We start from the raw sequence: 23,396 nt of genomic DNA, 5'->3' as shown, positions 1-23,396 counted from the left end.
AGGGCTCCAGCCCCTTCTTTCCTCCTTCCTTCTCCTTCTCGCCTTACTGAGTTTTGGCAGGTTGTTTCCTGGCCTGGCTGTGCCCACATCAGAGTGTCAGCCTTGTGAATGGAGCCTGGGTCTGGATCCTGCCTGACTTGGGCCCATTCCTTTGGTCTCTGAAGTGGTTCTCCTTATGTAAAAAGGGTCAGTCCCTATCACGGGGTGAAGCTGCTGGTGGTATAGGGTCGAAGTATGCACCCTTGCACAGGGAGGGGCTCTGTGCCCCTTCCCTCTCTTGCTCACCCCCTGGGGCCCTATGCCCAGCTAGGAAGGCACTGAACAAATGTGACACCAGGGCCCCAGTTCCTCAGAGCTCCTGGTGTCTTCTGCCTTGAGGAGCAATGGACCCAGGCCACCCAGAGTCACTGTACAAGTTCCACCTTGGGAGGTTCAGGGCCACAGGTGCCTTTGGTGGCCCCTGTGTTATGTTTCTTCTAAACACTTCGATCAAGGGATGGTTATAGGGAAGTGGTCTCCTCCCAGCTTGAGCAGGCTGGGGCAGTGTGGCAGTGGAGGGACCAAGGGCTGGGGAGGATTGAGGCTGGAGTCCAGGGAGCATCCAGGAAGGCCTTGTAAGAGAGGATGCATATGGCAGGGGCTAGGCTAAGTGCTGGGTGTTTCCAGAAGGTGAGAGCCACAGGACAGAGCGAGGCACTGGCTTGTTAAGTGCACCCCCCACCTCCACCCAGCCCACACAGTGGGCTCCCTCGTCATTCTCACCTACGGGGATCTGAAAGAAAATTTTTGCAAAAAAGGTTTGGTGCGCTGTCCTGGCACAAACCTCCTGGATCCCAGAAAGGAAACTGAGGCCAGAGGGGTCGTACTTTCTCCTACCCCCCACTCCACACACAGGACGGTCTCCCTGTCACAGTGGATGCCAGATGCACTGTCTGCCAAATGCCCTGCAGTCACTTCAAGTACAGCGGGCTGGAGGCAGGTCGCTTCTGAAAAGGCTTGAGTCACTTGGTGACACCACCCCCTGATCCAGTACAGTAATTGAGGCTTGTTTGGGGCTGAATGAAAAGAGATTTTGAATCAGTAAAAGGCTGCACACCCCCCTCATCAGTTTTGGGGAGGGACTCTGGTGGCCACAATGGTGGCAGAGCCAGATGGATGGGGAAGAAATGTTAGGGGTGGGGCAGGTGGGGGTGGAGGCGGTGGACGCAGGGGTGTCCCATCCCCGTCAGAACACTTGCCTCTTCTACTTTTCCTGGGCCAGATCTGACTCTGAGAACACCCACAGCCTCCCTGTGGTCATATTTCTGGAAAACCAGCCCTGCTGGCAGCACAGTGGAAGCTGAGTCCTGAAAGCTCACTTGGGCGAAAAAGAACTGAACAGATTCTTTAGCCCCACGGGCGTCACAGGCAGAACTGTAACACTGCCTTCTGCTCTACAGGCCCAGGTGCGTCATCGGCCTTTTATGGCTGGGAACGCAGTGGCGTGATCCTGACACATATTGTCCCTAGGACTCCTGAGGGCCTTCTAGACTGTGATTAAAGTGCTTTGAGAGCAGCCTCTCCAATGTTCAGCCCCCCCCCCCCCAATATCTAAAGACCTGCCTCACGGGTAATTTGGGTTTGGGTTTCTAACTATTGTGGTCCCTTGAATTAGCATAATACTGACCTTTCTAGGTCATATGCCATTCCATAGAAGGGGTCCTGCTGTGAAGTGCTGGGGTCTCTGTCACATGCCCTCTCCACCCCATGTCCTTGTGCCTTAACTAGCCAGCAATACCCCACACTATTTTGGAAGAGGGGCAGCTGTTTCTGTGGCTTCACTCTTGCTGCCTCTGACCATGCCTGGCCCTACCCCAGGGGCTCTTGCTCTGAACTGAGAGCTCTGGTGTCTGCTGCTCTGCGCCTCCACCCTGTACGTCGCCCTCTCCATCTGCAAGGACCAGACTAGTTGGTTTCAGACTCTAGACTGGCCCATGACATGTGGCCTGGAAAGAAAAGATGAGTTGGTTGATCAGAATCAGAATTCTAGAAGATGGGTATTGAGCAGAACTGAAGGGTCCTGAGGACTTAGTGGTGTTCACACATGCAACACAATTCTGACACTACCCTGAATTAGCAGACTTTAAGGACAAAAAGCATAGCCCTCGTGAGACTGCCCTTATTCCAGACAACAGACACCAGTTTGGGGGTCCCCAGGCCACTGGCACTGCAGATTATGGCTATAAATCCAGGAATTCCCCTGAACCTCTCAGGTTTGATAATTTGGTAGAATTTGTATAGAACTCAGGAGAGTTCTGTCTGACAGTTTTATTATAATAAAAGGATACCAGTCCAAACCAGCAAAAGGGAAAAACACACAAGGCTGTGTCTGGGAGAGTCCCAAATGCAAAGCTGCCACAAACGGGCCACCTCCAGCACCCAGACATGTGATCACCGACCAGGAGGCTCCTGCAAGCCTCTGTGCCCAGAGTTTTTATTGGAGTCTCATTATGTAGGCATGATTGGTTGAATTGTTTGTCACATGGTTGATCTGGGTCTCCAGCCCCTTTCCCACTCTGAAAGTCAGGGTGGTATCGTGGCTTGAAGCCTCAGCCTTCTGATTTTTTGGACTTTGTGGCATGGCCTGCCCCCATCCTGACACATCTTGTTAGTGTAAACTCAGGTGTGGTTCCAAGGCCCCACTGTGAATAAAAAGGACACTCCTATCACTCAAAAAATTCCAAACACTTGAAGATTACCTCCCAGGGACAAAGGGCAGCAGATTTGTTATTGTACAGTAGTGGTCAGCTGGGGCCTACACAAAGGAGTGAGTGTGGTGTGGTCTGTGGCAAGGTCAAGCGTCTGTCCCAGAGGAGTGTGGCCTGGAGGAAACAGCCCCCTACTTCAAGCCAACAGAGCAACATCTGTGGATCCTGGCATTGCCGTTCCCAGAGATGATTCTCTCTTCTCTGGGAAGTGTAAACAATAAAAGTCTAAAGCCCATCAGAAGGCAAAAGGGTACCCAGTAGGCTATGTGGTACCTGCAGTGATGACTGGTGTGAGGTTTGGGGTAAGTCCTGCCTACTTATGGGGGAGCAGTCAGGGCCTGGGGGGCTGGGCATTGGTCCTGAGGCCAGAGGCTGTCTCACTAACCTGAACCCGTCAAGGCTACAGCAAGCATTGCCCTCAGGCTTACTAGGACAGGAGGGTCCTCATATGATTTGCCCTCCTGCCCCTGCTAGATGGCTGTCCGGCATCTTGCTATGAGAAGAATGCTTGACTCAGTGACCTCACCAGGATGGGAGCCCAGGATCACTCGTCTAGACCTCTTATGTTTTTTCAGATCCTTTTTAGAAAATGTAGGCAGGTCAGAAATAACAGATCAGAGAAAGAAATCTCAGAGTGGTCCCATCATTTCCTATGTGATATTTGGGGGCTTTTTCTTAATTTTGAGCAGTGGTTCTCAAAGTTAGATATGTCAGAATCACCTGGTTAAGAGGGCGAGGGTGGGGCCCAAGAATTTGCATTTCTAACAATTTACCCAGTGATGCTGCTGGTCCAAGGACTACACTGAGAACCATGATTTGAGGACAAGGATGCTCTTTTCTTTCTTCTTCTTCTTCTTCTTTTTTTTTTTTTTTTTTGAGACAAAGCCTCAAGCTGTTGCCCTGGGTAGAGTATGTGGCATCACAGCTCACAGCAACCTCCAACTCCTGGGCTTAAGTGATTCTCCTGCCTCCACATCCCAAGTAGCTGGGACTACAGGCACCCACCACAATGCCCAGCTGTTTTTTTGGTTGCAGCTATCATTGTTGTTTGGTGGGCCTGGGCTGGATTCGAACCCGCCAGCTCAGGTGTATGTGGCTGGTGCCTTAGCAGCTTGAGCCACAGGTGCCAAGCCAAGGATGCTTTTTTCGACAAACTCATGCTTTCCTCAGCTTCCACCAAGTGATCCATCTCCAATCAATTGCTCATTTGTCACCAGGGAGGAAAAACACATTAGACTAAGAGTCAGAGCACCTGTGTGCGGGTTCAGGTTGTACCATGAACTGCCTGAGTGATTTGAAGTGAGCTTCTTGCCTTTCTGAGGCTATTTCCCCGTCTATCAAGTGGGCTTCATAATAGAACCTACCTTACTGGGCTAATGTGAGGATTAAACGAGATGACAAGTTAACAGTACATATTGTCCCCTGACTTCAGGAGTACAAGAAAGACCACATGAGTGGTCTGGGATCAGTTGTTTTGCAAAGGTCTGCTCCTTCCTTCTGGAGATGAGGATGGATATTGAAGCCCCTGGGCACAAAGGAGTTCAGTAAATTCAACTGGTGTCTGTGGTTGCTGGTTTTGTCAGCACCCCTTGGAGGAGGGGCCTGTGCTGGCAGCTTCACACACTGTGCTATTCCTGGGGTCAGGGAGGCTGGGGGGTTCCTCACTGCTCTGAGCCCAGTCACTAGACCCCAGCCTCACCCCATTAGATGATGAGGCCCTCCTGGAGCTCAGATTGTCCCCACTGCCCTCCCCAGAAGTCCAGCGCCGCCTCGCTGAGGCTTCTCCTTCCCGTTCCCCGTGGCAGCTCAGCTCTGTCTCTGCCTTCAAAGCTCAAACACACCCTCAGAAACAGCAAAGGCAGTGAGAATGACAGACAGTATGCTGATTTCTTCCCCCGCAATGACAGGCTCTTTGCCCATGGCAGTGTTTTTGGGGTAGTGATCCTTTTATTTTCCTTGGGGGCAGCCACAGGCACAAAAGAAACTCCGTTGGCCTCTGAGTAGCTCACCCTATTATGAGTGCTTGGTCCAAGCTTAAGAGGTGGCAGCTATTTATTATTACTGAGGTCCCCCATCTCAAGGCCTGTACTTTGTTTCTGCCAGGACGTGCCTCCTGCTGGGGGCTGGCCCCTCTTTGTGACCTTTCTCCCTCTTCCTGTCCTGCCACCCCCTTCCCACTACCCCCACCCTGGCAGGAGGGTGCCTGCACGAGGCCACCCCAAGAGGCCCTGGGGCTGGAGATAGCAGAAATGGAAAGGTTGGCATTTGATAAGCAATTGTTCTTCCTCAAGCCTGTGCCCTCCTAGGGCCAGCAGGAGCCTGAAGTCATGAGTCGGGGGATACCTGCACCTTCCTGTTGCCCATCTTTCTCCAGGTTTTGCCTTATGCTTCTCTCTTGCTCAAGACAAGAGACCTGCTGCCTTGTTCCTTGGTTGCCTTCCCTGGAAACCCTGCTGCTTGGCCCCCACCTCATGGCCCCTTCCTACTTCCAGCAGGGACCCTCCTGACAGCCTGGCCTTGGTCCCATCCTCCATGCAGCTCCCAGCCTGCCTGGCTACAGCCTTTGCTCTTTGATGCATGGGTTGAGCTGGTGATCCATGAGGGCAGGGACCACATCATCTTAACTCACTTGTTTCCTGGAAGGTAAACCCTGAGCCCAGTGGATCTGTTGGTAAAGCAGGTAAACCCCAAGGCCCCTTGAGGTAGGGGTGGCTTCGAGCCAGCCCCAGTGGGCAGGGATGCTGCTCCTGTTTGGGCATGTGGCTCATTCACTGGCCCTCGTAATCCCTGGGCCTCAGCTTTCCCACCTGTGAATGGGACCAGTGCCACCCGAATGAGGACCAGATGCACAGTGCCTGGGCCAGTGCCAAGCCCAGTAAGCTGGCACAAGGAGGGAGGGAGGCTGTCATTTACTCCTGTGAGCATTCCTGCCTTAACCCAGTCAGCTAGGAAACCTAACACATGCTGACTGGTTACAAGGTACCTGGTAATGTGGATAGATTTTGTGTAAAATTTGCACAAAATTTGCCAGTCAACAATGTGTTAACTAACATAGCAGCTGTTCCCTGATTCATTTCTCCCAGTCCCAATTCCCAGTTGTCCCATATTCAGCCCATTTTATTCTTTCTCCCCTCTTCATCGCTCAGCTGTTTATAATATAACATCTAGCCTCTAACATCTTAATGCAGAATTGACTGGCAGTTTTACATAGAAACTGTTATCCAATAACTTGTGACCGGTCAGCAATGTGTTAAAGAAAACCTGCAGTTTTGTGGGCATCATGTCAACTGCACCTCCCTCAGCCCCCAGGAGCAGGTCCATCCTGAACCGGGAGACGGCTGTGGACAGATGGGATGGGGCATTGGAGAATAAATGGAGCAGGTGGGGGAGGGGCCAGGAAAGGCCATTCCTGGCAGGGAGACCCACCCCTACAGGGTCATGAGAGAGACCAGGGTGATGATGTGTACTGGGGTCAGAGGTCCAAGGGGCTGTCAGGTGGCCAGGGTAAAGCATGACATTTGCATCCACTTGGCAGATACTGTTTGAACATTCACTGTGGGCTAGGGAGAGAGTCACAGGGAGCAAAGACTCTTAGGTCCCTGCCACCACAGGTCTGCTGTCAGTAGAAGAGAGACTGATGACAGGTGAGGAAACAGGCTGATCTCGGGTGTGATGAGAGCTGAGGCTGGGATCTAGCAGTCACTTCACATGTAGAGGCTGAAACAGTCAGTGAGAAGGTGCTGGATGTGTTGGGAGAATGAAGAAATGACTCTTTGGGCTGATGTGTGTGTGTGTGTGAGAGAGACAGACAGACTGACCAGTGCTTCCCAAATATTTCCACAGTGTGGGGAGAAGGTGGAGAATGGGCTGCTTCAGCTGCTGAGGTCAGAGAAGGCCTCCTCTAGGACAGCAGTGCTTAGGCTGAGAAGCACGGTGAGAAATGTTCAGAAAAGTGGGAGAAGAGGTCCTGGCAGAGAGAACAGCAAGTACAAAGGCCCTCAGAGCAACAGCAGGGCAGGAAGAAGAGAACCGAATAGCTGCTGGTCTTGAATGTGGTCAAGGAGAACAAGCTGGGATAACGGGTGGTCAGGCCTGGGGGAGGAGGTGGGAGATGGTCACCCCTGTCCCTTGCAGGCCTGACATCCATCCCAAGTGAGGAGGTGAGCCTAGGGCAACCGGGGCCAGAGGGGCAGGACAGAGGAGGAAATTCTGCAGCAGCATGGCTGGGCCTGGCCTCTTCTCAGGATACAGAGAAACAATCAAGTCCCACTGAAATAATAAACATTATTAACACTCCAGTTATCAAATATGCAATTTAAGAACCCAGCAGCACACTTAGGAGCCAAATGTCTGTCTGGAAGTGGTGACCTCTTTGAGGCAGGTTTTATTTATTATTAAGAAGTGAAACTTTGCCCCAGTCCAGCCCCTCTGTGTTATGGAGGGCCTGGCCTATTTCATAATAAGTTTTAGAGGAACTGAGGCCAGATGTGGGTGGGGAGGCCATTCTGGGCTCCTGCTGGCATTTAAGGGGACACTGCTGGGCATATCCCTCTATTAGTTTCCCATTGCTGCTGTAGGAAATTGTCACAAGTTAAGTGGATTAAAACATCATGAAATCTTGCTGTTCTGGAGGTCCAAAGTCTGACACCGTCTCAGTGAGTTGAAGTCAGAGTGTCTGCAGGGCTACATTCCTCCTGGAGGCTCTAGGGGAGAATGTTCTCTTGCTTCCCACCTTGGAGAGGCTCTCTGCATTCCTTGGCATGTAGCTCCCTTCCTTCTTCAGAGCCAGCAATGGCGGGCCACATCTTGCATCACTCCAACCCTGTCTGCTCTTCCTCCTTCTACATGGAAGTACCTTAATGGTTACGTGGGCCCACCCAGATGATCCAGGAAAATTGTCCCTGTTATCATCCATAATTCCACCTACAACTTTAATGCTCATTTGCTGTGTAACCTAACATGGTCACAGGTTCTGGGAATTAGAATGTGGGCATCTTTGGGGATTATTATGCTGCCCCCTGTAGTTCCCCTGCCCTGTTCTGGAAGTGGAAGAAAGAATTAGGAGGAAAGAAGCCCTGGGCAGTGGCTGAAGAGTCTGCACCCTGGCCTGGGCCCCCCTTAAAGTGGCTCACCCTCCCCTCTTCCAGTACCCCTATAGCTGACCACCTGCTGACAGATCTTCCCCCCATCCCTGTTCTTTTCCGAAGTGTTGACAAAATGGTCATTAAATAAAGCAGAGTTTCTCTACATCCTGACTACTGACAGTTGAGAGCCAACCCTTCTTTGTCTGGCCAATCCTGTGGCCTGGCCTGGACCCACTAGATGCAAGTAGCACCTCTCCACCTTAATTGTGACCAGTAAAAATGTCTCCAGATATTGCCAGGTGTTCCTTGGGGGACAGATGCCAGGGTTGAGAAGCACTGGAGTAAAGCCTTGGTGTCCATCTTCCCTGCTAGTGCCGGCTGTGTCCAGCACCTTCCGCTAAGTAAATACTCAGAACATACTGGTTAAATGAATGAATCTGTGTTAATCATTCTCAAATCAATGCATAAATCATGCGCATGTGTGTATATAAAATAGACTCCTGGTTTCTACAAATTGGCTCCCTGAGGACCACCTGGAAGCCTTTGAAGACGTCACATGCCTGGGTTCCAGTCACAGAGAGATGGGCTTTACCTTAAGAACGTGTACTGTCAAGAGTGCTTCATTGGTTCCTCAAAAAGCTAAACATAGATTTATCATGTGATCTAGCAATTCCACTCCTAGGTATATACCCAAAAGAATTGAAAGCAGGAGCAGCAGCAGATACTGGTAGGCAGATATACAAAGCGAGATTATTTGTAATAGCTGCAAGGTAGAAACAGCCCGCGCGTGCTGATGGAGGAATGGATAAACAAAATGTGTACCCCACAACAGAATATTATTCAGCCTGAAAAAGGAAGGAAATTCCGATGCCTGCTACAAGATGGGCAAACCTTGAAGACACTGTGCTGAGTGAAAGAAGCTAGACACAAAAGCCACATGGCATATGATTCCACTTCCATGAGGTAGCACAATAAATTCCACCAGAGACGAAAGTGGAAGAGAGATTACCAGGGACTGGGGGCAGTTAGTGTTTAATGGGGACAGAGGTTCAGTATGGAATGATGAAAAACTCTGGAGATGGATGATGGCATTGGTTGCACAATAATTTGAATATACTGAATGCCACCTAACAGTACACCTAAGAAAATGGTTAAACTGGCTCGGCGCCTGTGGCTCAAGTGGCTAAGGCGCCAGCTACATACACCTAAGGTGGCAGGTTGAAATCCAGCCCGGGCCCGCCAAACAACAATGACGGCTGCAACAAAAAAATAACCAGGCATTGTGGCGGGCGCCTATGGTCCCAGCTACTTGGGACGCTGAGGCAGGAGACTCGCTTGAGCCCAGGAGTTGGAGGTTGCTGTGAGCTGTAATGCCACAGCACTCTACCCAGGGGGACAGCTTGAGGCTCTGTCTCAAAAAAAGAAAAAGAAAAAGAAAAAGAAAATGGTTAAACTGGTAAATTTTATGTATGTTTTACCATCCACAAAAAGGATGCTTTATGCCTGCCAGGTCTGAGAATGAGCAGTGAGGGACCAGCCAAATTCTAAGGGGTCTTGCAGGCCTTGCAGGCTCTGAGTCACCGGCTGAGAGCATTCTACCCTGCCAGCCTGTGAGTTAGGCTGACCTCTCCAGAGGGCAGCCCTTCCCTGGTGGGTGCATGTGTGGACTACAGGCTGCCTGAATGAGGGCCCAGCTGAGTGGGGACAGGCTCATCTGCAGGCCACATGTCCAGTCCACAGGGCAGCTGCTGCCCAACTCCAGCTGATTCCTGCACGTGGGATGCCTGGTGGTGGGAGGAAAGTGCAAAATCTGGATTTCCTTGTGAACCTCTTAATGTTCAAATGTTGGCAACTGGTTCAGTGAACAAGCAAGCAGACAAGCCACATGTGGGTCAAACCGACCACTCTGCCAGCCTCCAGTCCGGTCTGTGGTTTTTCTAGGAGCTCAAAGGGGTGGGCCCAGCTCCAGCCCTGTCCCTGTTTCAGTACTGGGTGCTCTGTCACTCTTAAGGTCAGATGCCAGCTTTCTCTTTGATCCTCTGAGCATTTCTTTTGTATTTAGTGTACCCAAAAGAGAGGTTTAGGAGACAGAATAGCCAGGTTAAGGTGTAGGTCTGGATTCCATTCTGCACTCCTGCGCTGTAGGGTCATTGATGATCTGCTGCTTTCTTCCCCGGGCATCAGTTTCCTCATCTGCCAAGTGGGAGTATAAGAGTTCCCACCTTGAAGGGAGAGGATGGACGCTGCAGGAAGGTGCAGGTGAGGGGCTTGGCTCAGGGCAGGGCTACAGGAGGGCTTGTCAGTGTGCACTTGTGTGTGTTGACCCTAGTGGAGAAAGGAGTGAGGATGGATTCTGACCGGCCACCAGGTGGTGAGTTGTGCACCCTCAGATGTCTGATTCTTTGTCTGTGATTGGGCTCAGTGAAGTCTTTCTCAAAGAGTCATTCTGAGGATTAAATGAGATCATGTTCAAGTGGCACCTGGCCTGGTGGGTGCCCAATGTACATTCATTCTACACCTTGGAGTTTGAGGCCTTTGCCATCTGCAGATACTTGAGAGGAGGGGGCTGGTGCTGGTGAGGACAGAATGAGCAGAGGGCAGAGAAAGGGACCCAGTCTTCTTCCTTCTTCTGTCAGCTCCCTCTTCTGCTTCTTGGTTACCAGGAGGAGGGCCCTGGTCCCACCCTCAGAGGTGAGCCCACTTGCTCACAAGGTCTATGAGCTCAGCTTTCCAGGTCTGCGCAGATGACAGTTAAGAATCTCAGCTCTGCCTGCATGCTGTCTCCTGTCCCTGCTTTCAGCCCTGTTACGAAGGGCCGAGTGTCCCCACTTCACTGCTGAGGATGCAGACAGGGCAGGGAGCTTGCTCAGGCTTGCACAGATTGCAGGGCAGGGCACAGGGCTGAAGCAAGGTGGGGAGCTGGCTGGACTGGCCTGATCCCAGCTGTACCCATCACCCCTGCATTTGCTGGTGCCAATGAGGGGCCTTGTCCTGCCCACGCCCATCCTGGGAGCGTTAGAGACTAGGGGCTGCACACCCACCTGGAACAGGGAGCAGGGAGCAGGCTGAGTGGGCCAAGGCCCCGCCCAGGATCATGAATGTGGGTAAAGGCTTTTAAAATCCTAGATACTGGAAGGCCCAAAGGGCTGTGTGACCATTGGCAAGTCACTGACACATGGTAGCTAAGGACCATTGTGGGGGTGGTTGTGGGTGATGGTCACATAGCACAGAGACACTCCCAGGTCCAAGGACTACTACTGGGCTCAGGGACACTTAGGCACAAAGTTGACCCACTACTATTTGCACGCCCGAGTGCTCTGCCATCTGCCCAGCATCCATGGGAGGACAGGGCGCCTGCACACACACCTCGTTCAGCTCTGCGTGCCCTCACTCAGTGTGTGTTCATTCCACGTGCACGTCCACTGTGTGTGTGCGTTCCATGTGCTCACTGCACAGCATGTTCTTCGGACGTGTTCGTGAGCATCAGGGAGGACAGGGGCAGGATGAGCCCTCCAGGAGTCCTTCCTGCCAGCCCTGAGAAATGCAGCCTCTGAGAATCTGGGGTCATGAGGAGGGAGAAGAAGGAGTTACCCAAGATGAGTGGAAAAGGAAGTCTGTGTCCCCCAACATCTGGCTTCCTTGGGAAGGCGACTTTCCACAGGAAACAAAAGGACAAATGAGGGCAGTGAGGGTTGGAGGGCAGCATTAAGGGACAGCTGGTGGCTGCTATAGGGAATGCTGTGGTTTGGCCTGGGGGCTGGAGACCCAGTATCATGCGGGCTGCACTGCAGTGAGAAATGCCATGTGGAGAGGAGCAGGGGTGCCTAGTGTGGGTGGGGCCAGGGGAGCCCAGGACACGTTGCTGTGTGGCGTGGCAGGGTGCAGTGCTATGTTGGGGACTATCAGGTTTTGGGGCCAGCACGGAGGAAATGTGCATGTGTGTCTTGGGCCCTCCCCAATAGCTCCCAGCCCAGGAGGCTTGTGGACAGGCTCACTGGGGAGTGGCACAGCCCTGGAACCTGGGCCAGCACCAGCAGCAGCTCAGCCCACATCTTTTTCCCCATCTCTACAGGGGGCGGAGGAAAGCGCAAAGGGAAAAGCAAGAAGTGGAAGGAAATCCTGAAGTTCCCTCACATTAGCCAGTGTGAAGACCTCCGGAGGACCATAGGTAAGCTGTCCCATCCTGGGGAGTGCAGAGCTGGTTCACTGTGGAGCCATCTGGGCAGTGAGTCAAATACCAGTCATTTGACACAGTAGTACACTCCAGGCAGGCTCTCCCGGCTGACACCTCTGCTGATTGATGTAGAAAAATAACCAGCACTCACTGAATACTTGGTGTGTGCTGGGCAGATTATCTCCTCCTACTTACCCTTTGAGGAGGGTGCTGTTATTTTACTCTACTTTTGAGATGGGGATACTAAGGCTCAGAGTGGTTCTGTAACTGGCCAAAGTTGCACAGCTTATGGGAAGGCAGTGGAGGCGGGTCAGGCCAACGCCAAGCCTCACTCTCCACCCTTCCTTCCTGGAAACTGCCCTTGGGAAGCAGCCCCAAGTTTGGGAGCTAGAAGGGGGATGGTGAGCATCAGGGCTCCCCTTCTCTCTCACTGGGGGTATCTGCAGCACACCTCACCCAGGAGCCATCCATCTTGGTGGCACAACCGGGTCCCCTTATCTAGCACCCGTACACTAGGCACCTCCCACAGCAGCAGGAGGCTTGTCTTCCCCTGGTATCTGGAACAGCCAAAGATAACAGTGTATCTGTCTTCAGCCCATTGAGGACATGGCTATGGGGAGGAGACTGGGGTAACTGGGCGTGGCTCCTGGGGGACACGCCCTCTGTTCTGGGCGGCACTGGCCCTTCTCCGCTGTGTGCCTCATGTGATTGCTCGGCTTCTGCTTGCTACTGTTGGAGGCAGGGTGGGCTGAGCATGTCCTAGAAGACTCTGATCCATGAAGACAGGATATGGGATTCTCTGTTCCCCAGAACTCCACAGGCCCAGCTGTTCTGGGGACTTCTCTCCAGGGCTTTGGGTGAGCTGTCCTGTCCTTGTCATGGAATAAGAAGCCACTCATAGCTGTTGTGTTTAGCTTTCCTGAGTGGCTTCTCCATGTGGCCAGGCTGAGGTGGGACTTATAGGCCATCACAGGCTTGCTCAGTCCCAGCCCTGGCCACTTGGTCCACCCTACATACTCTGGGAGCTCTGGGAGGACAGGTGGCAGCGATTTACCCTGTATACCCCATGGTGGCCTGTGTGGAGGACTCACCTCCCTGGTGTTTATGAAAGGAAACGAAGCCACCTGTGCCCCACCCATCTATGGCGGATGTGAATTGGCAAAAAAAGGTAGGGTGCTGGAGGACAGGGAGAACACCCAAAAGGCCCTCCTCTGTCCTTAAAATCCCTGTCGGATGAGTCCGCATGTGGTGGGACTGGGAGTGGAGCTGGCCTGTGGGGTCAGGGACTCTCGATCCAGCCAAACTTAGGTCCAAAGCCCAATTTACTAAATCTCGCTGAGCCTCAGTTTCCCCCGGCTTACAGGAAGAGCATAGTAGGTGTTGGTTGGATGCATGAGTGAAAGAAAGCATGAAGGAAGAGGTGTGAGTGAGTGAACGCTGCCCTAGGGGGTGTTTCTGGTAAATACAGGAGCATGGAGAGTACTGCATAGAACATCCAGGTCAAATAAACCTTAGTATTTTACTTTGATTCATGTGTTTCTTTAAAATTTAAAATAGGAAAATAGGTTATATAGGACTTCCAGTTCCAGATAAGAGGGAGTAGATGTTTTGTTCCCCATCCTTCCCACTGAGGACAGAAACCCTGGACATTATGTATAAAACAAACACAAGGGGATTCTGAAAGTTGAAGAGAAAAAGGCAGCTTGGCTGGGGACTTCAGGACAAGAGGATGACAGTGCAGTGAGCTCCCTAGGTTTCCTTTTCGCCTCCCTTGTATCCTAGAGTAGACGCTGGGGAAACTCAGCAGATGGTAAAAAAATCCCTTCCCCCCCCAAGCATGTTTCCTCTAGCCAGAGGCCCTGGAAAGGGGCAGCTGAGCTGAAATAGGAAGGTGTTGACACAGCCAGCTACTCCAGAGCTGCCGGTGCATCTCTGCTGCCGTTTACACCCACGACGAGAACACCCACTTTCTTTCTTCTTACTTAATCTCTGTCTTTGCTTGGGCTGCCGTAACAAACTGCCACAGACTGGGTGGCTTAAACAGCAGACATTTATTTTTGATGGTTCTGGAGGCTGAGGACATCCAAGGTGCAGATGCCTGCAGATCTGGTGTCTGAAGGGGGCTCACTTCTGGTTTGCGGAAGGTCGTCTTCTTTAATCCTTGCGTGGTGGAAGAGAGAGGAAGTGAACTATCTCCTTTCTCTTTATCAGGGCACCAGTTCCATTCATGGGGACTCTGCCTTCATGACCAAATCCTTCCAATAACCCTCATATTGGGGCATAGGCTTCAGTGAGGAGTTTGCAGGTCGGGCACAAACATTCAGTCCACAGTAACCTGGTTTTAGATTCCAAGCTCTGGTACACCCTGGCTCTCCACTTCTCTCCTCCAGGGAATCTCTTCTGTGACTTTGAGGTGAACTAGCCCTGCCAAGGCCCAGTGCCCCTCTCAGGACTCCCCTTGTAAATCAAGACGCTCCCCTTGCTCAAGCCACCTCCCCAGCGCTTCCCAGTGTTGGCCCAGGAGCACCTGAGTGTCCCTCCCCTTCCAGTCTGCCGGGGCCCCAGGAGCACAGGATTCAGCTCTGAATGTTTCTCCCTGTGTGGACCCCAGCCTATTGCCCCACCCCCTCCTGTACCTCTGTGTCCATCAGCCAGGCTCTCAGCAGGGCCCCCTCCCCTGGGATGTATGAGGAATGCGCATGTGCCAGTGTGTGTGAAGTGCTAGACGTGGTGAAAAGACCTCGTGTGAGAGCCGTCTGGGAGAGGCGGGGAGGACAGGAAGGCAGGCCAGAACCCAGGGGCCGCAGCCCAGGCCGCCTGTTTTATAGCCTGTCACTGAGGTGTTTGCCAGGCCTCTGCTGGGGTCCTGCTCAAAGCCTTTCTTAAATAAAACTCCCATTTCTTTTCTAGACCAATACACAAACCAAACAGTGGCCAGTGCTGCATTTATTTTTCTTGTGGGTACACAAGCTCCCTTTCTGAAGCCCTTTGGGAGGATGTCCTAGGGCAGGCTTTGTGCCACAATAACACAGCCCCTTGAGGGGTAGGTGGTGAGGTGGATGGCTCTTGATCAGAGTGAAGGGCAGAACCCAGGAGGACCCCAGGACACCGCCCCCTCTGGGTTGTCCAGGACAGTGGCCAGTTAAGCTGTGGCCTTCTCCTGCCATTGGACTGCCCTGGACAAATATAGCCTGTCACCACCCAGCAGCCAGGGTAACTTTGAAAAATGAAAACTGCACCCTGTGAATCATTCACTTCCCCAAACCACCCAATCAGTTTTCCATCCCATGTGGAATAAAATCCAGACATTTCAGCATGGCTTATAAACACTTTGGCTATCGGGGGAAGCCCGCGGACCCCTTGTCAGAGTATGCTTTTATATATAAAACAGAATACATAGGCTTGCAAAGGAAGCCCAGTCTTCTCAAATGTAATTATTAAAAATTTGTGGTATAAGAAAATATGTGCTTCATTGTTAATTTTTTTTTTTTTTTTTTGTGAGACAAAATCTCACTCTGTCACTCTGGGTGGAGTGCTGTGGTGTCATCGTAGCTCACAGCAACCTCAAACTCTTGGGCTCAAGTGATCCTCTTGCCTCAGCCTCCCAAGTAGCTGTGACTACAGGCACCCACCACAGACATTCAGCTAATTTTTCTATTTTTAGCAGAGACAGGGTCTTGCTGTTGCTCAGGCTGGTCTTGAACTCCTGAGGTAAAGCAATTCTCCAGTCTTGGCCTCCCAGAGACCTGGGATTACAGGCATGAGCTACCACTCTGGCCTGTTGTTAATACTTTAAATATCAGGGTATAACAGTGGATCCAACAGCTATTGTAATTCTGAATCTGTGGCAAGCATGAGTGAGATTTTTCGGTGTCTGCAGCAAGTGCAATGTGAATGGATCTGTGGTTTCTGTCAGTGGCGGGTCCCAGGTGTCACTAACATCACTGTAGGTTGTTGTCTATGTTCATGACTGGAGGAAGTGCTGAGTGTCAGGTAGAGGCTGGTGAACAGGTGACAGTTTCCTCCTACCCAGTCCATAGACTCTCTGGCCCATCCATGCCCTCCTGTTCCTGTGCTCTGAGAGCTGCCCCTCCGCCTTTTCCCGCCTCACTCACTCCTCCTCCTCTGGTCACAAGCTGCAGTGCTCACTTTTCTATTCTTTGAACACTAAATGCTTGTCCCCAGCCTGGAGCCTGGACACCTGCTGTTCCCTCCACTTGGAACATTCTACCCTACAGTTTTCCACGGTACTATTAGGTCTCAGCCCAAATATCATCTCACAGAGAAGCCCTGTGAAAGGGAGCCTTCCCCTCCCTCTAATCGCATCCTTTCACACAGTGCTGCTTGTTTGATGTTCTTAGTGCGTACCTCTGTCTGAAGTCGCCTTCTGTTTCATTGACTGGGGTATTTTTCTGTCACCCACACTGGACTGGATGTTCTCATAGTGATGTGTCTTACCTGGTTTCTCCTAGAACAGTGTCTGGCACGTAACACGGGTTCATTCAGCACTGGGTGAAGGAAGGAATGAATGGGGTGAAATATTTGAAATTAGGGCTCTTTCAAAAAAATCCGTGACGCATTTGTCCTACCCAAATTTAACCTTAGCCTGTGGTTTAAACTTAAAGTGGTAAAGCCTTGCCTTAGGAGGCACTTGAGAAAGTGTCTGCCTTTGTTCCAGCCCTGCGCCCCTGCTGTCCTCACCACATAGATGAGGAGCTCGGCACAATCTCACAACTTGGCCACAGTCTTATAGTCACTAAAGGGGGAAGAGTGACCTAGTGGCTCCTGGCCCAGGCCAGGCTCCCCCAAAGCTGTGGTGTGAGTCGTCACCACAGTCACAGACTCCTCAGCTCAAGGACCTAGAGAGCATCTTGTCTGAGCCCCCCCATTTCAGAGGTGACCTTCCCCAGACAGTCTGGTCCCCTGGTTTCCAGCTACTATTCTTCTCTCCCTGGCATCATGGGGAGAGTCATTATCTGCTTCAAGGGGGCAAAGGTTTCCGTCTCTTTCTTTCTTTGTTGTAGAAACCCATGGCACACATTTGTTTGTTTATTTGACAAATGTTTACTGAGCACTTACTGTGTGCCAGAGCTGATCTCTGCTCCCTTGGAGATTGTTCATAACTGAGCCTAAGGGATTGACCGAAATAAAGATGCGATAACACATCGAGAAAGTTCTGTGATATCAGGAAAGAAACAGGTTGCTGAGCAGGAAAGCAGTGGTGAACTTCCCTGGAGGAAGTGGCATCGCTCCTGCCTCTCAGGGCATCCTTTTGTGTGAGTTTCTGGAGGACCTGGACCACGTCCTCTCCATCTGGGAATCTCCATTGCTGGCACCGTGAGTGATGGATGCATGTTACTTCCTCCTTGGCTCACAGATCAGAACTCTGATTGGCAGCCATGGGTATGAAGGCTGAGATTCCTCACCACACACGTTTGCTTCCAGGGCGATCCCAAGGCGTGAGCTAACGGATTTTCAGCAGATCTGGCAGAGGGCAGATAGACTGTGAGAGCAGGAAGGAGTTCTCTAGTGTCTGCTTGGTGAAACATCACTGACATTCTAAGTTAATAGGCTAATTGTTCGTGTGAGATAATTAGAGGAGCTGAAATCAAAGAAGTTCTCAGAAAGTCTGAAACTTGGGAGGCTGGAACGTCATCATGCAGATAAAAGATTGCTGAGGTCTGCGAACATTTCTCAGTGACGCAGAAAGGTCTGGTGGGCTAAAGTATGGCATTTCTATTTATTTAGTTTAGGCTCATTTCGTACTTTATTCTTTCATTAAAAAAAGTCTGAGGGGGCTTGAGTGAAAGAGTTGATTATTCCACTGTTTGGCAATATTTCTGTAGGAAGTGTCCAAAAGCTATATAATAAATCAGGTCCCCCCACCCCCACAGGCCTGACATTTATGAGGAGGCTGTTCACAGCAAGGAGCTGCTGCATCTGGAGTGCCACCGTGGTGCCCTGGGCTCTCGAGGACGGATGGGGGAGACTGAGCTGCCTTGTGGGAGAGCCTGCTGCCAAAGCCTTAACTCTTTCCAGGAGCAGAAGCTCTGGGCTGTGGGAATTCCTAGAGGAAGACAGAGAATCTTAAAAATTTTTTTTTTTTTTTTGAGACAGAGCCTCAAGCTATCCCTCTGGGTAGAGTGCCGTGGCATCCCAGCTCACAGCAACCTCCAATTCCTGGGCTCAAGCGAGTCTCCTGCCTCAGCCTCCCAAGTAGCTGGGACCACAGGCGCCTGCCACAATGCCTGGCAATTTTTTTGGTTGCAGCTGTCATTGTTGTTTGGCAGGCCCAGACTGTATTTGCACCCACCACCTTAGGTGTATGTGGCTGGCGCTTTAGCTGCTTGAGCCACAGGCGCTGAGCCGAGAATCTTAACATTAAAAAAAAAAGAAATCATGAATCTCATGCACGGGGGCAAAGAAAGAAAAACAAAAAAACCCAAACAAAGTAATTAGCCTAGTATTTGGTTATTCACCAATACTTCCTAGGCTCTTTACTATTTATTTCTTTATTTATTTTAATTTGTATATATTTTAGATGGATCTCACTATGTTGCCCAGCCTGGAATTGAACTAGCTGCTGTCCCAGCCTTCTGATTAGCTGGGACTACCGGTGTGTGCCACCGCACCCGCTGCCCGTGTACTTTAAACTGGAAATTGGTTAAGAGACACTTGTGGAGCTCCTACTGTGTGCAGGTGCTAGAGCTGTACCACTGGCCACCCTTGGGAATTAGTGATGTCTAGTGGGAGGATCATTGCCCTCAAGGTCAAATGGTGGCACGGCTGTTCCTGGTCCTGTGACTTTAGGCAAGTGTCTTAATTTCCTTGGGTTGCAGTTTCTTTGTCCATAAACTAGAGACTCTACTGCCAATCTCTAGAACCATTGGGAGTGCCGACAGAATATTGCACAAGTGCCATAATTGCCTTTACCATCTTCCTCCTCCTTACCATCATCATCATGGTGGTAGTTGTTTGAGGGTCGAGGTTGAGGATCCTTTGAGAAGGCTTAGCGTTTCCCAGCTGAATGGGCTCCACGTGATGTATGGGGCCAGCTGTTTCTGTGCTGATGTGAATTGGGTCTGATGTCCAGGGACCCTTGCCTGGAGTCATCTGAATCCTAGTCTTCCTTGTGCACCCACCTCCAACTTCCCTTCCTGGAAGGCCTCCCGATTCCTGTTGCCCACAGCCCTCCTTCCTCTCTGCTACTCCACAGCACACTCAGGGAAGCCAGTAGCATCATATTCTTCCCAGCCCCCTGTTCTGGCCTGGTGGGTTTCTCTAACAATTCTTACCCCTGGGGAAGGCATAGAAGTCAAGGGGGACATTAGCTGTATCTGTAAGGTCATTTTTAAAAAAGAGAATGAGTTGGCATATTATTTGTGTAATTGAAAATTAAGTGAATAAAGACGAATCAGCTGGCTAATTCTATAATGGGGAGAGAGAGCGGTGATGACGCTGTTTTCTTCTTCTTCCCTTGTTGACTTTATGTCCCTTGATGAGGCTACGGGGCCCCAAGAGGACAATCAGAGTCTCACATGTCTTTGTGACCCAGTCCCCTTCAGACTCGCCGGGCTGGCACATGAGCTCTTGATTTCATTGTCAGGGAAACCAAGTCTCTCTGCAGACGTCATTGCCGTCCTTGGGGTGATAAGGGCGCGTCACGTCCGTTGTTCTGCCACCTAGCCATGCTCTGATAAGGCACAGCATCTGCTCGTCCTTGGAGGGTGAGATAAATTTAGACGTGGCAGATTTGGAACATCAGGTGACCTGTTCGCAGCTGGAGCCCACGGAAGGGAGAGGGTGGCCTGGCCTATCTGTCTGTTCTTTTCTTGAGTTTTAACCTCACCTCCCCAGCACCCCTGAAGGCATGGGCCTCAGTTCAGGTGCACAGAGGATGCCCAGTGGTACTTGTCAGTGGGTTTCTTTTTCTGGAGAAATTTTACTGATGACCCGGAGTTGTGGTTTTCAAAGGCCTCTTTGCAGGGAGGTGGTGTGATCCAGATCAGGCTTCTACCTGACCAGTCTTTTACATTTTATTTTATTTTATTTTATTTATTTATTTATTTATTTTTTTTTGACAGAGCCTCAAGCTGTCCCCCTGGGCAGAGTGCCGTGGCATTACAGCTCACAGCAACCTCCAACTCCTGGGCTCAAGCGAGTCTCCTGCCTCCACCTCCCAAGTAGCTGGGACCACAGACGCCCACCACAACGCCCAGCTATTTTTTGGTTGCAGCTGTCATTGTTGTTTGGCGGGTCCGGGCTGGGGATTCGAACCCGCCACCTTAGGTGTACGTGGCTGGTGCCTTAGCCAGTTGAGCTATAGGCACCGAGCCGTCTTTTACATTTTATATTTGGGCTTCTGAGTAAGATTTTAATCCAGGGCTGAAACCAAGTTTGAACCTATGATACTAGATCTGGTCTTCTGGTATCCAGATAAGTAAACTGAGTCCCAGAGAAATAAGTTCCTTGCCAAGGCCCCCCCCGTGACCTGACTCCTGACAGGCTTTTCCCCACTGCGTTCATTTCTTCAGACTGTCATAATGAAATACCAGAGCCCAGGTGGCTTAAACAGAAATGTATTGTCTCACATTTCTGGAGTCTGGAAGCCCACGATCAAGGTGTCGGCAGGTTTGGGTCCTCCTGAGGCTGTGAGGGAGAATCTCTTTGGCGTCTGGTGTTTTTGCTGGGAACTTTGGTGTCCCTTGGCTTGAGGACACATCAGCCCTGTCTCTGCCTTCATCTTCACACAGCATTCTCTCTGTGCTTATGTCTGGCTCCCAGCGTCCCCTTTTCATAGGGATGCTAGTCATACCGGATTCAGCCCTGCCCTGAGGACTGCATTTTAACTTGATTCTCTCAGTAAAGACCCTCTTTCCACATAAGGTTGCATTCTGAAGTGCTGGGGGTTAGAACAACTTCAATGTAGCTTCTTTGGGGACACAATTTAACTCATTACCTATTCACCTTCTCACTGGTCTATGGAGTTCAAGGTGGAGGGATCAGAGGATGCCAGTGTTCACCAGGTCTGAGGTGGGCCTTTCCTTCCCTCCCTACTCTGGCTCAGAGTTCACCCCTGCAAGCCCAGGCTAGTCGCCTCCCCAGTGGGCTACAGGAACGTCTGTGGGAGGAATAATTATTTCTCAAGCCATGTTGTTTGGTACTTTTTCAATCTCCCTTTTTGTTATTGTTTAAGTCATAGTGATTAATAAATTATTTTGCTAAAATAAATACAGAACATTTTAAGAAAAGAGAGAACGTCACCCCCTAATTTCATCACTCAGGTAAAGCCATAGTTAACACTATCGGGTAAGTTCTTCTAGCTTTTTCCCTATACACATATATTATAGTTTTCTTATGTCTTAACATAATATCAAAAATAACACAGCATCAAACATTTTCCCACATCATTACAATTCTTCTTACATGTGTTTTTTTTCTATTTACACATATTTATTGGGTGTCAGGATTTGGAGATTCATCAGTGAACAAAACACAAAACTTCCTGTTCTCATGAGATGCCCTTCTCGGGGAGCGTGATTGTATCGAGGGACCCCTGGACTTGCCGGCTTCCCTCAACCCAGCACAAGTCCAGGCCCCACATCTTTCCCAACCTATGGCTATTTCCCATTGGTGGATTCTTCTTTTAAGCTACCTTGAAAATAATCCTTTGCCCATGAGCCCAGTGTGAAACTGATTTCTTTTTCTTTTTTTTTTGTACAGACAAAATCTCACTCTATTGCCCTAGGTAGAGTGCTGTGGCGTCAGCAACCTCCAACTCCTGGGCTTAGGCGATTCTCTTGCCTCAGCCTCCTGAGTAGCTGGGACTACAGGCGCCCACCACAATGCCCTGCTGTTTTTTTGTTGTAGTTTGGCCGGGGCCAGGTTTGAACCTGTCACCCTTGTTATATGGGGCTGATGCCCTGCGCACTAAGCCCAGGCGCCGCCCCCGTGAAGCTGATTTTTAGTTTTCATCTCTACCATGTATATAGTGTACTCTTTGAGATTCCCCCCAGGCTTTTTTTTTTTTTTTTTTGAGGCAGAGTCTCATTATGTCACCCTCAGTAGAGTGCTGTGGCATCACAACTCACAGCAACCTCCAATTCTTGGGCTTAAGCGATTCTCTTGCTTTAGCTCCCAAATAGCTGAGACCACAGGGGCCTGCTACAATGCCTGGCTATTTTTCGGTTGCAGTTGTCATTGTTGTTTTAGCAGGCCCAGGCCAGGCTTGAACCCGCCAGTGTCGGTATATGTGGCTGACACCCTACTCACTGACCTACAGGCACTGAGCCTCCTCCCTAGCTTTTGCCATTACCATTAATATCCAGATGACCATCTTTGCACTTCATTGTGGTATTTTGATCTACAGCTCAAAGGTGAGAAAGCCTACACACTCCTTTTTCCTTTTTATTTTTAATTATTATGTACCCAGACTCTGGGCACATAATAGCTGTCCATCTGTATCGGGTACACGAGATGTTTTGATATCAGCTTACAATGACCACAACACATTCAGCAAAACCTGAACAGTGTGTACAGTGACCTCCCCTCTGCTTCCTTTGCTTCCTCTGGAATGTTCTTCTGTTTCCAGCTATGCACTTGCATCTGCAGACACCATTAACATGAAATGTGATAGGGATGGACAATGCAGATGATGCAGGTGAGCGGCCTCTGCCCTGCGTGGCTGCCCTGACTCGCGGCAGTCAGCAGGCATGAGAAGGGCTTTTCTGTCTGCTTTAAGGCCTGTCACTGAAAACAAGCTGGTTTATGTAGCAACGGGACCTCAAACCAAAAGCAGAGGCCAACCTGTACTAGCCTCAGCATGACAGTGTTCTGTCCCATAAAGAGACAGTAGAACAACACTTTTAATGGTTTCTGCCCAGACACTATTTACTGAATTTATTCCCCAGGGCTGGGTCCATGTAGCAGTACTTTGGCAGTGGAGTCCAGCAAAGCTGCCACTCCTGTGTCCCCTCTGAGTCTGCCTCAGCATATTAAACACCCCTTGTTCTGAGCAGCCTAGAGCAAGGACCCGGGGGTGGGGGGAGAGAAAGACTGTGAGTAGGTGGATATCTGAAGCCAATATGAACTTTTCAAATTAAAAACAAAACCCCAAACAACCAAATCACAACAACAAAATGACCTCCTTAAGAGCTCCTGGTGGCATAAGCTTCTGTTGGCTTCTAGCTGTGGCCTTTTCCAGCCAGTGGTAGAAAGGAAAATGTAAAACTCCAGAAACATTTTGATGGTGCTTTTTTTTTTTTTAATATTTCATAGTTGTGCTGCCCTTGTACCACCTTTAAAAATTATTTTTTAACTTATCTTTTAGTTCTCTTTCTCATTATAGAAATGATACATGTTCATGGATGAAATTTCCAAAATATAATTTAA

At 50.4% G+C, this 23,396-nt stretch overlaps 1 protein-coding gene across 2 annotated transcripts in view; it reads left to right on the top strand.

Moving 5' to 3' along the window:
• The window catches only part of GRK5 (G protein-coupled receptor kinase 5), a 229,804-nt gene that overhangs the window by 95,309 nt on the left and 111,099 nt on the right, over nt 1–23,396 (top strand). Inside the window, exons 1-2 of one of the 2 annotated variants that reach the window (XM_023511675.1) lie at nt 6,291–6,391; nt 11,904–11,999. In XM_023511675.1, the coding sequence (XP_023367443.1) occupies nt 6,385–6,391; nt 11,904–11,999 (103 nt within the window). In that variant the 5' untranslated portion in view covers nt 6,291–6,384. Of the gene's footprint in view, nt 1–6,290; nt 6,392–11,903; nt 12,000–23,396 lie in introns of those variants that run through there. The other variant, XM_023511674.1, reaches the window with a different exon arrangement.

This window comes from Otolemur garnettii, unplaced genomic scaffold (genome assembly GCF_000181295.1).
Source record: "Otolemur garnettii isolate 467f Iridium unplaced genomic scaffold, OtoGar3 scaffold00021, whole genome shotgun sequence".
Lineage (NCBI taxonomy): Eukaryota > Metazoa > Chordata > Mammalia > Primates > Galagidae > Otolemur > Otolemur garnettii.
This window is presented reverse-complemented; position numbering and strand designations above follow the sequence as displayed.